The 16,329-nt window shown below is 43.9% G+C and overlaps 1 protein-coding gene across 1 annotated transcript; it reads left to right on the top strand.

The window, feature by feature from the left end:
- Positions 1-1,168: 1,168 nt before the first annotated feature.
- On the top strand, positions 1,169-16,092 carry drd4b (dopamine receptor D4b). Its single transcript, XM_030414732.1, has 4 exons — positions 1,169-1,926; positions 4,257-4,369; positions 7,152-7,747; positions 15,879-16,092. The coding sequence occupies exons 1-4, from the start codon at positions 1,678-1,680 to the stop codon at positions 16,079-16,081; spliced, it is 1,161 nt and encodes a 386-aa protein (XP_030270592.1). The 5' UTR covers positions 1,169-1,677; the 3' UTR covers positions 16,082-16,092.
- Positions 16,093-16,329: the final 237 nt, after the last annotated feature.

Raw genomic sequence — 16,329 nt, forward strand, 5'->3', positions numbered from 1 at the left:
AATGACTACAGAAACACACACAACCAATACTGGAAACTGCAAATCGATGCACATAATGACTAAAAAAGACTACAATCATCTCTGTCAGTCCGGGTGTGTTCCTGCTGTGTTGGAGGGTCAGGAGGTCATTATGTGTCTGTACTGAGGGGCCCATTGTCTCATTATCCATCCATGATTATAGCCTGTAGTTTGGTTCTTTCCCAAGGACACTTTGACATGCAGACCAGGGGAATCGAACCAGTGACCTTCCGATAACAAGACGCTGGCTCTGCCCCTGAGCCACAGTCGGGTTCAAATCATTAATCTGTTTTTTTATTCATTTAATACCTATAATTCTTTTGGTGTCGTTTACACAGAGGCAGTTTTGGTTTCAGGATGTGATATTGTTTGATTTGTGGTCGTAACTCTCCTCATTGAAACTTGTTTTCTCTGTGATCGAAGTGTTTTTAGCTTCATTTGGGTGAAATGTTCCTTTAAATGAGAACTTTAACAGTGTGATATTAGTTCCTTAATAAAACATCTGAATACTGTCTCCATCACAATGACTGTAACAGGTGTTTCTGCAGGTTTGAGGATTAACAGGAATTACTTCAAGATATGATGTAATCAGATTACAGATAATAAAAATAATAATATACTAGTGTGTAACTTCCTTTCTTATTCTTATTTTCTCTCGTCTTCGTCTGCATGTTTGTATCGAGGCAATCCAAATGTAATGGAAAGTAATAAAGTTACATTACATTATAACATTGTGATACTTGGATGATGTAACTGACTACAGGTCTTTAATATTCAGATGTAGCTCACATGTAACTGAAGTGTTAAAATATGTCGCTGAATTTAAATGTGTAGATAATTTTTCTGGTCCATTTCAAAGGTTCTGTTCTTCAGAACAAATCTGAGGTATATTCTACTTTTTACTCCATTACAGCACATTTTTCCGACTGAATTAGTTACTAGTTACTTTACAGATCCACACTTTTAAAACACAATAATCTAATAAATCATAATATATCAGAGTTAACTTCACCAAAGTAACATTTTAACATGATATATTTAATTTTACTCAAGTATGACTGTAAAATACTTCGTTACAAGTGTAATCAGAGTATTTCTGCACTGTGCTGCGGAGGTATTACTGTTCTTCTTCCACCTCTGAGGTGTGAGAATGTGAGTTTTCAGTGTGTTCGGCTGATCTGGAGTCTGTTTTCATGTGTCCTGTTGGTGTTGGTTCTGGTCGAACAGCTGGTTCCGTGTCGTGCTGTGACTGTTCACACAGCAGCTTCAGTAAGCAGATTTGCGCGGATGGATTTAAGCTGTCGCCTTCTGATTCGTCAACAGTGCGAACTTGTTCCTCCAGGAGCAGCTGAGAGGCCGGCGGGGGGAGAGAGCCACAGAATGCTACAGCGGTTCGGTCCGACCAGTCCGGTGAGTGTGAAAGAAAAGTGAAGCAGCGGCCGGATGAAGGCGGATGAAGCTGATTCTGGGTCGGAGCCGCGCTGCGTCTGGAGAGCGGAGCGCACGGAGCTCTGCGCGGATCCTCACCGGGACACTCGCACAGACTTCACCTGAGACGCTCCTGCTCGTCCCGGGCTGCTGCACACGGCTCATAGATGAAAACTGCTCCGGAGAAGGTCGCTCTCCGTCGGATAAGGAGCCCGTCAGTCTGCGGTGACCATGTCGGACGTGTCCACTGACCTCAACAACGACACGCTGCCGGCGGCTGCGGTCACCGACTACAATTTCCCTGCGCTCATTTTCGGGATCGTGCTGATTGTGACCATCACCGGTGGGAACGTGCTCGTGTGCCTCAGCGTGTACCTGGAGAAGGCTCTGAAAACCACCACCAACTACTTCATAGTCAGTTTGGCGTTTTCGGACCTGCTGCTGGCGGTGCTGGTGCTGCCGCTCTTCGTTTACGCAGAGGTAAGCTGCACAGGAGCTGGATTACTGAGGAGCCTGCAGGGTTGTAGTGTTAGAATTATATGTTGTACAGTGTGTTAGTGTTCAATATCTGTACTGTCTGTGTTGATTTACTGAGTCAGACAGCTTCTCTCCACCTCCACCGGGAAATACTGAAGTTCAGCTGCAGTTTTTAATCAACAGCAGCGCCTCAGAGTTCAGAGCAGAACACAACTGAGACACAAACTGACTACAGAGACACACACAAGAGATAAGACAACTACAAGAGATACAAAACAACTACAAAGAGACATGAAACGACTACAGACACATGCAAAACAACCTGGAAGATACACAAGACAACAGCAAAGGCGACTACAGAGACGCACAAAATGACACGACCATTACCAAAGATGCAAAACAACTACTAGGAGATGACTACAAAGAGACAAAACAACCACAAAGACATGTAGAAGGACTACAAAGAGACTTAAATGATCAAAGCAACAAGCGTAATAACTACAAAGAGATGTGGAATGACAACAAAGATGACAAGGACAGACAAAATGGCAACAAAGGAATATAAAACAACTACAAAGAGACACAAAACGACTACAAAGAGACACACAACTACAGAAATATGCAACATAACCACAAACAGACAACGACAACAAAAACACAAAAAAAATGTATGACAGAGACGCACAAAACAGATACTTGGATCCACATTGAATACATCCACAACATTATGTCAGTTAAACAACGCAATTATTACATCTACTTTAGAAAGAACCAGTGTATTTTGGTCACCGGCTACAGAGAGACATAAAACAACTACAAAGAGACACAAAACAACTACAAAGAGACATGTCACGACTACGGACATGTACAAAACAACCTCAAAGACAACAGCAAAGGCGATTACAGAGACACACAAAATGACACGACCATTACCAAAGATGCACAAAACAGCTAATGGGAGATGACTACAAAGAGACAAAACAACCACATATAGATGCAGAACAGCAACAAAGACACACAAAACAGATACTTGGATCCACATGCAGTACATCCACAACTTCAACATCATGTCAGTTGAACAACGCAAATATTACATCTACTTTAGAAAGAACCAGTGTATTTTGGTCACCGGCTACAAAGAGACATTAAACAACTACAAAGAGACACAAAACAACTACAAAGAAACTTAAATGATCACAGAAACAAACAAAATAACTACAAAGCGATGTGGAATGACAACAAAGATGACAAGGACAGACAGAATACCTACAATGAAACATAAAATTTGTACAAATGAAGGCATGCAAAACGACTACGAAGAGACACAACATGACTAAAGAAACAAGCAAAACCAATACTTGAATCTGCACATCGACCACAGACACACAAAATAACGACTTCAAAGAGACAGGCGACTGCAAACGACAGAGTTGCATCAGTGCAATCATCTCTGTCTCTTTCAGTTTGCTGCAGTGCCGGAGGGTCGGAGGGTCGGAGGGGTCGTTACATGTCTGTACTGAGGAGCCCATTGTCTCATTATCCATCCACGATAATAGCCTGTATCACATCAAACCCTGATGGATGTGTCAGGCTGCACAGGCGGCAGTGTTTTGGAGTGTGAAGACCACACATCAACACAGTGTCGGGTCTGATAATTATCACAAACATCAAGGTTAAAAGGATAAAACAGAATCAACACTTGGGACAATCTGACCGCTGGAAAATGACCCATCAGAGCCACCAGAGGCCGTTCATCACGACGAGCCGTCTCCCTCTCTGCTTTAATCAGGATTAATTCGTGACAGGAGAGTCACTGGAGGTTTATACTGCTTATTAGCAGAGTTATGATCCATGAATCACAATATGTCCGGGCGATAGAAAGCTTTAAATGGTGTCATCTCACCCTAATTAAAGTATTAAAAGCCACCTGCCTGCTCGCCTGTCTGTCTAAATATCTGCATGGCTCAGAGACTCTCTCAGCAGCTTCTCCATAAGTCCTCCTTAATTAGCTGCATTTGTGATCTCGTTACCTGCGCCAGCGTCTGCAGCCACTTAACCTACTGAGTGTCACACTGCTGGTGTGTCTGCTTGCGCTTACTGGATTAGAAAAAAGTCAGTGTGAAAGTTAAAACCTCTCCGTGTTCACTGGAGGAGAAGTCAGTTGAGGAGAGGGCGTTCAGACAGAGTCGTGTTTCTCCGGAGGAATGTTCGTCTCGACACTGAGCTGCACCGCCGAACGCACAAGAGGATTAGACGTATTTACACTCAGATTTGGGGCAGCTAACGACTCAGTGTTTGTGTGTTTCTGTCTTTCTGTGTGTGTGTTCGTGTAGTTTCAGGGCGGAGTTTGGTCCTTGAACATGCTGATGTGCGATGGCCTGATGACCATGGATGTGATGCTGTGCACCGCATCCATATTCAACCTCTGTGCCATCAGCGTGGACAGGTACGTGTGTGTTCGTCCGGTCAAGGTTTGGACAACGACATAAATCTCACATGGAGGGCGTTCAGTTTGGTTTTACTGTGTCAGCCAATGGGGGGAAAGGATGAGAGAATTCCAGGATGTGATGTCAGCAGACTACAGATTTGTCCAAGGTTGTACCAAACTTGGCATATCACAGTCACATTATAATCTTATTATCTGACTTTGACATCATCAGAGGAGATGGAGGTGGTGTTATTACAGCCAGTCAGGCTGACAAACGACCGACTGTAGTTCGAGTCACATCACTGGATATTTTTAATGACACCTGGAGACATTTCCAGCCATTTTCGAACCAAAAACTCATATTTCTATAGAGCTTTTCCAGTCTACTGACAGATTCACCCATTCACACACACTCGTACACTGATGGGAGGAGCTGCCACGCGAGGTACCAACTGCTCATCAGGAGCAATTTGGGGTTCAGTATGCAACGAGGAGGAACCAGCGACCTTCAGATAGCTGGACGACCCGCTCTGCCTCCTGAGCTCCAGTCCAATTATGATGTTTTTCAAACCCTTATCAAGAGTTGTTTGTCTCTAAAAACTAACAAGAGCATCAGCACAGCATTGTGACGCGAGAGAAATAGAATCGGCATCAGAATTTATTGCTTTTTATTTAGGTAAGTTTACACATACAAAGAATATTCTGCTCTGTAGGTGCAAAACAACAAACAATACTAAAAGTACTTAAAGGACGTAATGAAACTATATAAACAGAAATACAGTCTGACCGATTTTGAAGTCGGTAATGATTGTACATATATTTTTCAAGGTTGCAGCTGATGAATCAAGTTGCAGATGGGAAGAAACTGTTAACATGGCGGGAGGTTCTGGTTCTGATGGACCGAAGCCTCCCGCCAGAGGGGAGAGTCTCGATGAGAGTGTGTCAGAGATGGGAGGGGTCGTTGGCTGTCTTACCTGCACGTCTCAGGGTCCTGGAGACGTGCAGGTCCTGGAAGGTTGCAGGTCCTGGAGGGGTGAAGGTCCTGGAGGGGTGCATGTCCTGGAGGGGTGCAGGTCCTGGAGGGGTGAAGGTCCTGGAGACGTGCAGGTCCTGGAGGGGTGCAGGTTCTGGAGGGGTGCAGGTCCTGGAGACGTGCAGGTCCTGGAGGGGTGCAGGTCCTGGAGACGTGCAGGTCCTGGAGACGTGCAGGTCCTGGAAGGTTGCAGGTCCTGGAGACGTGCAGCTCCTGGAGACATGCAGGTCCTGGAGACGTGCAGCTCCTGGAGACGTGCAGGTCCTGGAAGGTTGCAGGTCCTGGAGACATGCAGGTCCTGGAGGGATGGCAGATTGCAGCTGATCACCTTCTCAGCAGAGCGAATCAGACGCTGCAACAGAAAATTAAACCTAAATAAACTTAGCGATGCTTCAATAGAGACGTTCAGTTTGAACATCTACTCTGGTCATCTGGTTGGTGAATCAGTGATGGGAGGGTAATGATTCGCATTTATCTGAAAGTGGACTGGATCAACTGGATTCTGTTAAATCAGTTCAGTACAACACTGAGTACATGAGAGGATCTTTGTTCACGTCTGAGCCTTTCTTAGTGTGAAGAAACTACAGAAACTTAAAAACCAGAACCTGAATTCATCAGTTAACCTCTCTGTGTCTTCCATGAGAAGAAGGTAATAATCATTTATCAGAATCATATTAAGGTTATATATTATTATACAGAATATCAGAATAAAAGGAGGAAATCATCGGTGTGAAAACTTTTTGCCGTGCAGTGTTGATGAATATTAAATGCTTGCTGCTACGTTTGGATCTCGCACTGAGTGAAACGATTGGAAACAGCCGCAGTAACTTTATCGCAGATGAACAGTCCGTTTGTGGTGAGGACACTGATATAATTATCGCCAACAGCACAAACAAGGTGACAACTGTTATTATTGATAATTAAAGACATGGAACTGAAAAATGTTGGAGCGTCTTCTCCACGCCAGCTGAGAATCTGCAGCTGTTAATCAAAGTGTTAATGAAAAACAAAAAGCAGACGGCAGCTGCAGAACGTCTCTGCATAACAAACGGACGATTTACATTTCAAACATGGAAAACCTGTGAAAAGTCATAATTAACAGCTGCTGATTTTCTGTCTGCAGCTGCAGGATGATGACGGCCTGACGAGTCTTCTGCTGCTCAACAGCAAGAAAACGATATTATACCTCATTTGGAAGGAGCTTTGTGTAATTTTATTTTATTATTCAAGGCAACCATTTAAATTAATGGAGTCATAATCATAAAATATACAATTTTAGGTTTAAAAATTATAGCTGGGATGATTTCAAATCCATGATTAAAGGATTAGTTCACCCTAAAATGTGAATCCAGTCATCATCTCCATCTCGTGCTGATGGAAAGTCAAGTTTCGCGATCCACAAAACATTTCTGGAGCTTCACAGCAAAACAGCGTTGCAGCATTCTGCTAAACAACTGAACAGGAAAAACAACCAAAAGAAAACACAAAGTGGATCCATATAGCTCGTCTGATTGATTAGAAAAGAAGCAGAAATCTTCACTGTAACTGCTGATATGAAAGTGTTAGCGTGCACGAGCTTGTCAAGAGTGTAAATAACTTCTTTTCACTTTGATTTGTGATCTCAGAGCTTTTATCACACCAGATGAGCTGCATGGAAACATTACATGTGTTTTTTCTGGTCCTCAGCTCCACAGGGGGAGAATGTGGATAAAGACTTTTAAGTTTGGCGTTTTTTTGAAGTTTAACTCTTTGTCTCTTGGTCTGCAGGTTCATTGCCGTGTCGATTCCTTTAAACTACAACCGGAAACACGTGGACCATCGTCAGCTCTTCCTGCTGTCGGCCACCTGGCTGCTGGCCCTGGCTGTGGCCTCACCCGTCATCTTCGGCATCAACAACGTGCCGGACCGCGACCCCAGCGAGTGCAAACTGGAGGACAACAACTATGTGGTCTACTCGTCGGTCTGCTCCTTCTTCATCCCCTGTCCCATCATGGTCCTGCTCTACTTTGGGGTTTTCCGCGGGCTGCAGCGCTGGGAGGTGGCCCGGAAGGTCAAACTGCGCAGCAGCATCGAGGCCTGCAGGAAGCTGCAGCACGCCGCCGTCGCCACCGCCCTGCCCCCGCTGGCGGGCACCATCCCCGGGCCGCTGCCCATGCCTCTACCCAGGATCATCGAGAGGGACTTGGCCCAGTCTCGGCTGGACGACACGGAGGACTACATGCAGCAGGAGATCCCGTATCCTCGGCAGTACAGAGAGAACTCGGTGCCCACGATCACGTTCAGCCAGCAGCTGCACCGGAAGAAGAGAGCCAAGATCAACAACAGGGAGAGGAAGGCTATGAAGGTGCTGCCGGTCGTCGTAGGTGAGTGGTCATGTGCTCCCTCTCCTCCAATCAGAGGGACTCGTACAGCAGCTGTGAACACTTAAAGAACCGTCACTGTTCCCACACTTTGCACCAGGCATCCAAAGCGTTGTAGCTAAATTCATACGTCACAAACAGGCTGTTTACAACGAGGCTCCATCTCATTTCCAGTGTTTACCTCCACCTGTCGTGTTCAGGTGTCAGATCAGTCTGAAGAGGCTGTGGGTGAAATCTCTCTGTGAAATGTGACGATTCTTCAGGAGGCTCGCGAGTCAACAGTTGGCGTTTATGTAGACAGACGCACAACTTGACATTTCCAACAATCAGCTGTGGTGATTTATCTTGTGTTACCATGGCAACCCTGGTATTATCACAATGCCATTTGTCACTTATCTGATGGAGATAGAGAAGCAAGGACGCTCGCAACGCGCTCGCAACTTCACTGTGCTATCAGTCCATTCATTAGATATAAAGGACATTACTTCATCACCTGGAGACGAGCGGTGCTTCATAGGTTAGTGTTAGCTTCCTGTGCTCCTACCTGCCATTCTGCCCAAGAAACGTTGGCCGGCCTGCTGGGAGCTTCAGAGACATCAGCAAACTAGAAGTAACTGTTTTATACTTGTTATAAATAAAAGCACCAAAATAAGACATTGAAACAAAACAGAGTTCTCATAGTCGTCAGTTCGAAGCCCTCAAACTTCACCCTGCTCCTTCATCACAAACAGAGTCAGAACTCACCTCACCTGGATGTGAACGAGTGAAACAGACAGGTGGGGCTGAGTGGGCGGGGCTACAGGTGTCGTGGGAAAGACAACTTTCAGAGTTGATTTGTGGCAGGTGTCGTTCAAGCGTTGGCGCCGTTTTATATGGAATTATGATTCTCCAATCTGCAAGTTAGCGAGTTTACACAGCTGTCATCCTGAAACGTTCAGATGTGGGAGGATACAAGTGGGAGGCAAATCTACGGAAGCCCTGAGGGTCAAGTTTTTACCTGGTGTTACAGTTACTAAGTCTGATCTTAATTGCTTTCTCTCCTGTGGGAACTGGTGAGAAAAATAAGTTTTGCCGGTACAATGTTTCTAAGTTCCTGAATTATTTTCTTTGCCATCTGTGAAAAAAACAATTCCAGGAGAAACAGCAGTTTTTTTTTTAAAACCTTTGAAAGAGTCTGGCAAAACTTCTTTTCCCTCCAGATCGTGATCGATAAACACAGGAGAGAAAACTTTTTAGATCAAACTTAGAAAATGAATCACCAGGAGAAAAAGAAAATCTCACCTGACCCTCAGGGCTTCCGTACAAACTGCAACGTTAAGAAAACTAAAGATTTCATTTTCACCTCAGTGACGTCGTGCAAAACCACATCTGTGAATCAAACGTGAAAAAACTTAAATTCATCACAGTGACGAGGTGGTCGACAGCGTGAAGAGGACCTGAGCTTCCTCTGATCTGATAGAAGATCACAGATGTGGTGAGATGATGAAATGTCAGTGAAAGAATTTAGAGCACTGCATCCTACATTTCCCATAATGCAACTTCACAACGTCACCTCAGCCTCTCTGACCTCTAAATCTCAACGTCTTTCCACCTGCACAATACAACGTCAAACTCGTCATGTTAAACATTAAAATTGAGTAAATGTGTCCCCTCTGAGCCAGAACTGACACAAAACAATGAACCCTACATGTATTTACACTTCAGAATTAAACGTTTTTTTCTTTTACTTCTTCAGTTTAACTTCATCTTCCTGCCTGTTCGCCGTGACAGCAGACAGCCGGGCGCACTGTGTGTTTGTTAGCTGGATATCTTCTGAATTTGTTGAGATTTGAATTTAATTCGGGGGGAAAGTGGAAAGTTAATCAGTTTGTGACGCAGTCCGGAGGATGTTTATCTGCAAGATGTTCGTCTGCATTGTTTTCTAACAGACTTCTACGCTTGAAAACAAGTCTGACAAATTCTCGCAGGGATGTTTTCACTCTTCACCCAGATTAATTTTTAAAAACAGTTTCTGTTGTGATGAAGCGTCTACAGAGGAGGACTGTGCAGCCTCTGAGCGCTCTGTAGGAGGAAAAAGGGATTTTCTTTAAAGCTATCGAGCTGTCACGTCACTACAGGGGATAAAAAAAGGGGGATGGAGACTTCATGCTTTCACAACAGGTCCATCATGTGAAGCACCTTCCTGCACCATTTACATATCAATGATGAGGTGGGTGTTCAGGACTGTGAACAACACGGTGTTACAAATGTGTGGGGGATGTTGCTGCTGCTGGCAGGTTGTGTTGAAACTCACTCAACAAGGTCGAGCTGCATTAATTGATGCATAAATTTGAGGATTGTCCGACATCAAAAACACTGTGAGCCAACTGTGAAAAAGATTTAATGAAAGTAAAAATACTTTGTTACTGTACTTCAGTACATGTTTCAGGTATCTGCATACAAACATTTGAACTTTCTCCTCCTCACAGCTTCAGAACAGCCTCGTTACTTTAGTTTGATGCATCTGAGGTGAATTCTGGATTATTGTTATTTCCCACCATCAGCAGACTGATGTGGACCAATCAGAGCACATCACGCATGGCAGACGCAGCGAGACGGGACAAAGACGCAGTGGGGTGCACAGACTTTTTGAAGGGCAGGGGCAAAAAGAGGGGCACTTTAGCGGGCGTTTTGGCTCCCGTGAGGACAGTTTAGTGCGCGTTTTGGCTCCCGAGAGGGCACTTTAGCAGGCGTTTTGGCTCCCGAGAGGGCACTTTAGCGGGTGTTTTGGCTCCCGAGAGGGCACTTTAGCGGGTGTTTTGGCTCCCAAGAAGGCACTTTAGCAGGCATTTTGGCTCCCGAGAGGGCACTTTAGCACGTGTTTTGGCTCCCGAGAGGGCACTTTAGCGCGTGTTTTGGCTCCCGAGAGGGCAGTTTAGCGCGCATTTTGGCTCCCGAGAGGGCACTTTAGTGCGTGTTTTGGCTCCCGAGAGGGCAGTTTAGCGCACATTTTGGCTCCCAAGAGGGCACTTTAGTGCGCGTTTGTCAACAATTGGGCCACTGCCCCCCCCCTTGTGCACATCACTGCACAGACGTAAAAGACGTAAGAAGGCGTAAACAGACAGAGAGGGAGACTGGAATGTGGAGAAAAGGCGTGTTAGTGTCTCGTATCTGCAGAGAGTTTCTGATTTTCTCTCTTTGTTGCTGCTCGGGACGCTTTACCAACCCAACATGTGTCTATTTGACGTCCTGGGAATGAGACTCAACAATCAACTGTCTTTGTGGTGCGTTCAGGAACAGCTGGGACAAATCCTACTGATTCTACCTTTAACTTTAATAGTCTTTGAATTCTATTAATGTGACGTGAGCTTCAGTTAGCTTTGACCACAAATGTCCTTCAGAGGGAGACTTTTTACTCTGATACTCTGAGTACATGTCAGAGCCTGTAATCTATTACTTTACTGGAGGAAACAAGCTGAATCAGTACTTCTACTTGTACTGCAGGTAAAACGGCTTCAACATGTAATTCATAAAAACAAATGAGCTCACGGTGGCAGGAGGTCGAGGACGGAAATCTTAAAGACTCCATCCTGCAGACAGAAACATTCCATCTGTCATCAGTCACTCAATACACGTTTTCAAAACTACGATTCAAGCTCTTCTTTTCAACTGGTTTTTATATTCTACAGTACGTGAAACAGAAAAAACCTTAATGGACGACCTTGTGCTGCAACTACAGGCAGAAAAATAACTCAGACTCTTAAAGATCGTCGCTTTCTTCAACACCTGTCGTCTCCAAAATAAGCCTCCTCTCTCTCTCTCCTCCTCGCTGAGCTCTCATTAATTTCGTCTCTTCGAGCTTCAGCAGGAAATGTGTCACATGAAGTCGAGGTGTTTCATTGCGACTCGACAGTGTGACTCTAAATGATTCACAACCAGGCCGAGTTCGTCAGAGATAAAGTAGAAATACACGACGCTGCTGTTTCATGATTCTGACTCCTGACGTTTCTGCTCGCGGCTCTTTGATGCTTTTAGGATTTCTTGACTCGTTTTCTTCTTCTGCTCCCTCACTAGAAACATGTACGCTTCAGTACCAGAGCTCACATAAAGATGAAAGATGTAATACCTCCTAAAACAGTTCATATATAAACTGACCACGCAGGAAGCATCCTCTCTGTAAACTAAACCAGAGGTGGATCTCTGGTTGAACAAACACTTGTGCGCTCTCTGCTCGAGCTGCTTAAATGATAACTTAATAAGCTTTTTCTTCCTCGATCAGCGAGGAAACGTGAATAACTGAATCCAACGGAGGCCATTTGTCTCAGGTGTCGTCTCACATCGGTGATAAAACAAAGCCGAGTTGATTTATTAGCTTTGTGTCGAGGGCTTGATGGATGGGATTTATTCCTTTCTGTCCGGGAGAGCGGACCACTTTGAATAACGTGTCACCGCTCTGCTGTCCGTGAACACTTCTTATTCATAAGATGCATTCAGGCCAGCTCCGACAATACAGTGTCAGATTAAGGAATCTGAGACAGTGATGTGTTCTGTGAATGTAGTTCTGTTGCACAAAACCTGCAGGATTTATGACATCACAGCCAGTGGAGCTGACAAACGAAGCCGACACAGAAGTGCAAAAAAATAAATAATAAAAACAACTGCAGTTCCTCAAATGGCCACATGAGGCTTTCTGTTAAAACGTTTACAGCCTCGTAGATAAAACAGTTGTGGTTTCAGTATCTAATGTGATCCTGTACTAAATGCTAAAGCCCTGTTCACACAGGACTAGTATTTTATTTTTATTTTATTTTTTTTATTTGTTTATTTGGACATGTTAAAGACAAAATAAGACAATAAAATAAGTTTTTTTTTTAAAAATACTACTAATAATAGTAATAATAATAATAATACCAAAACAAACAAGCCTTGAAAACATCAGGCATACAGCAAATCATTAAATCCCACCAGAAAAAAGCAAACAAATATTTCATGTCCGAAAAGGAGCAGGAAGGAAGTGTGAACTTATCGAGTCCTACTCCTTTTTTAAAAAATCTATATTTCATTTTTTAACTTCATAATCATTCTTGTGAAATCAAAAATTCAGATCACACAAATAATAAATAAAATGTACTTAAGTAACAAAACAACATATGCATCCTATTCTATCCGGTATCCATTCAGTATATTGTCTTTGAACATTCGTTTGAACTTATTTAATGATGTTTTCAGTTCCTTGTTACAATTATTCCATAATGTGACTCCTTTGACTGTAATACAATGATATTTTGTGTTTGTTCTTACTAATTGTTTCTTGAATATATCGTTTCCCCTCAGGCTGTGATGATTTTCTTTAAATTGAAACAACTCTTGAATACTACTGGGTAATAATTTGTTTTTGGCTTTATTCATAATTTGAACTGTTTTGAAATCGACAAAATCGTTAAATTTTAGCGCTTTTAACTTGATAAACAATGGATACTGGGGACCTCCAGTAATCTGTAATAATTGCGGAGGTCGTCTGTGATCTTAATCCCGTGTGAATCTGCCATGTGCTTAATTTGTAAAGTAAAAATTCCACCGCAAATTACCTCCCATGTTCCGCCAAACACAGAGGTCATGTGATAATATTAGTCCTGTGCGAATCGGCATCTCTGTGATTTGGGGTCGTTTTTTCCACATCTTCTTTCTGCCTTTTTTCCGATCGAGAATTATGGAGGCTGCATTGGCAATTATAAACAAAAAGTTTTGACAGCATTTTGGGTGCAAATTCAGGAGGCTCATCAGAAGAGCGAAATCTTGAAAGATGATTGGATGGATTACATGCATGGCAGCATCTTTCAGCAGGCTCACCAGTTATTATTATATGAAAAATATCCATATCTAACAGTTGTGCTGCTCCAACGACGGCTCCGGTGCGATCGATCGGGGGATAATGTCAGTAAATTCGAGTTAAAACACAGAATTCGCTTATCCCGTGCGAATGCGCTGCACGAAACACAGATGTGGTGGGATAATTTCTAAATCACATGAATACAGGTAATACTAGTCCCGTGTGAATAGGACTTAAGACTTAAAGTTTACACATAATTAAAGGTGTGGTTGCTTTTAACGACAGCTAGCAAGAAAGGACAGACGACGGCTGGCGAGCTCTGGAGGAATAAACTCTCGGAGTCGAGGAGAGGACAGAGTTTGTTCTTCTCACTTTTGGGATTAAAAGTAGATTGAGCTTCACTTTTCTCGCTGAGAAGAGCCAAGAGTCACTGTAATGTGCTGAACGTGTTTCATCTAGAGAGCTGAACTCACGCCCTGTCTGGTCGATGACAGCTGAGCAGTGATGGGTCAGAACCTGAACATGTTGACGAGCATCAGTCTGATCCGAACACCAGATGGTCTCTGAGTAGTTGAATGAAGTCCTCATCATTTTGCCATTTTGAAATCTAGGACTTCTAATCTAGGAAGTAACTTTCCTTTAATTGAGCTCATGTTACTATATAAATTATAACTACACATATATTCTAACTCAGCTCCGTCAAAGATAACCTGCACCTGCAGCTCCTGCAGCTCCTGGAGAACCCAAACCCAAAGAAAAACCTTGAATTTGTACAGAATCAGTTTGTTCTCTGTGTTAGAAGTCTTCCCTGCTGCCATCGTGACTCAGTGTGGGTGTTTTAACAGCCGACATGTCAACACTTGTGAGCGTACAGTGACCACATGAGTACAGAGGCCGTGCTTCAGTACAGGAGAGACGCTGCGACTGTACCACCGCGTGTTGTGTAATAATTGGATTGAGGGCTTTAGGCTAAAATGGCTGAGAGGCAGCCAGTCGGAGGCGACGCTTTTATCCCGCATGAACGTCAGCAGCCTCACACCTACCTGAGCTGCTGCACAAACATCCATCACTCTGCAAAGACAAACGCTGATGAACTGTCAGGACGTTCAGAAGTAAAGTCGGTTTCATCTCGTGCAACAGAAACACGAGAATCTGTCGACACCTGAGAGGAACTCTGAGCCGAGCTCGTAACTGTAACTGTGAGAGACGTTTGTTTATGTGTTATCTGGTGATCCTGTTTGATTATCAGGCTGCACACACTGCTGTGCCTCAACAGGGCTGTAATTAACATCTCCAACAACAACTCAACTGCTGTCATCTGCAAACTCACTTTCATTTCCTGCTCCAGTGAATAAAACAGATAACTCAATTACAAGAATGGTCGTAATGAAAGGTGCCGACACGAGGACCCCGCTGACACGAAGCGCCCCCGACGGCAAAACAACATTCTCTCTTTAATAAGTGTGAAATCATCCAAAACAGAACAGCAACACGGGCCTGAAGTGATCAGAACCGCAACCAGAACATTTTCTCATCTCATCACAAAGAAACCAAAAGAGAATCGATTCAGGAGTTTGTTTTGGAAATGATTCAATCCTTAAAAACAACATAAACTATAAAGTACAGCTTCTTTACTCCTGTTAAAATAATCGAGTACAGCTTCTTTACTCCTGTTAAAGTAATCGAGTACAGGCTCTGACATGTACTCGGAGTATCAGAGTAAAAAGTCTCCCTCTGAAGGACATTTGTGGTCAAAGCTAACTGAAGCTCACGTCATATTAATAGAATTCAAAGACTATTAAAGTTAAAGGTAGAATCAGTAGGATTTGTCCCAGCTGTTCCTGAACGCACCACAAAGACAGTTGATTGTTGAGTCTCATTCCCAGGACGTCAAATAGACACATGTTGGGTTGGTAAAGCGTCCCGAGCAGCAACAAAGAGAGAAAATCAGAAACTCTCTGCAGATACGAGACGCTAACACGCCTTTTCTCCACATTCCAGTCTCCCTCTCTGTCTGTTTACGGCTTCTTATGTCTTTTACGTCTTTGTCTCGTCTCGCTGCGTCTGCCGTGCGTGATGTGCTCTGATTGGTCCACATCAGTCTGCTGATGCTGGGAAATAACAAGAATCCAGAATTCACCTCAGATGCATCAAACTAAAGTAACGAGGCTGTTCTGAAGCTGTGAGGAGGAGAAAGTTCAGATGTTTTATTTGTACTTGCAGGATCGATAGAAGCAAGTCACAAGAACCAGAATCTTTCACTTTGTGTTAAAAACAAAGTCTGAGTCTAAAGTTCTGAATCTCCGTCTCCATATTTTCTTGCAGGCTGCTTCTTGTTCTGCTGGACTCCGTTCTTCGTGGTCCACACGACGCGAGCCTTGTGTCTGACCTGCTACATCCCTCCCGGGCTGATGAGCACCGTCACCTGGCTGGGCTACGTCAACAGCGCCCTCAACCCCATCATCTACACCATCTTCAACACGGAGTTCAAGAAGTTCTTCAAGAAATGTTTCCGCAGCTGCTGCTGACACCAGGTTTCCCTCCGCAGACATTGAAGCAACACGAGGCTCAGCTGATCCAGGATGAGTCTGACAGGATATACGCTGCAGAAGAAGAAGTCACTGGTGATACTTGTTGCATTTCTGGGTTTACCGACTCGATCCTCTGGGGTGACGACCCAAATAAAATGACGATATTTGTGTGGAAAGCTGCAGAAAACAGCTCGACACTGACACAAACTCCTCAGACTGAGAGGAGATTTCCACCATTTTCAGTT

This window comes from Sparus aurata, chromosome 4 (assembly GCF_900880675.1).
Source record: "Sparus aurata chromosome 4, fSpaAur1.1, whole genome shotgun sequence".
In the NCBI taxonomy this organism is placed as follows: domain Eukaryota; kingdom Metazoa; phylum Chordata; class Actinopteri; order Spariformes; family Sparidae; genus Sparus; species Sparus aurata.

What these genes read in the sequence shown, in the direction of transcription:
- drd4b (XM_030414732.1), top strand. Translation starts at nt 1,678, where the DNA reads ATGTCGGACGTGTCCACTGACCTCAACAACGACACGCTGCCGGCGGCT. An exon ending in CGCTCTTCGTTTACGCAGAG is followed by an intron (nt 1,927 to 4,256) that starts GTAAGCTGCACA and finishes GTGTTCGTGTAG; the next exon opens with TTTCAGGGCGGAGTTTGGTC. An exon ending in TGTGCCATCAGCGTGGACAG is followed by an intron (nt 4,370 to 7,151) that starts GTACGTGTGTGT and finishes CTTGGTCTGCAG; the next exon opens with GTTCATTGCCGTGTCGATTC.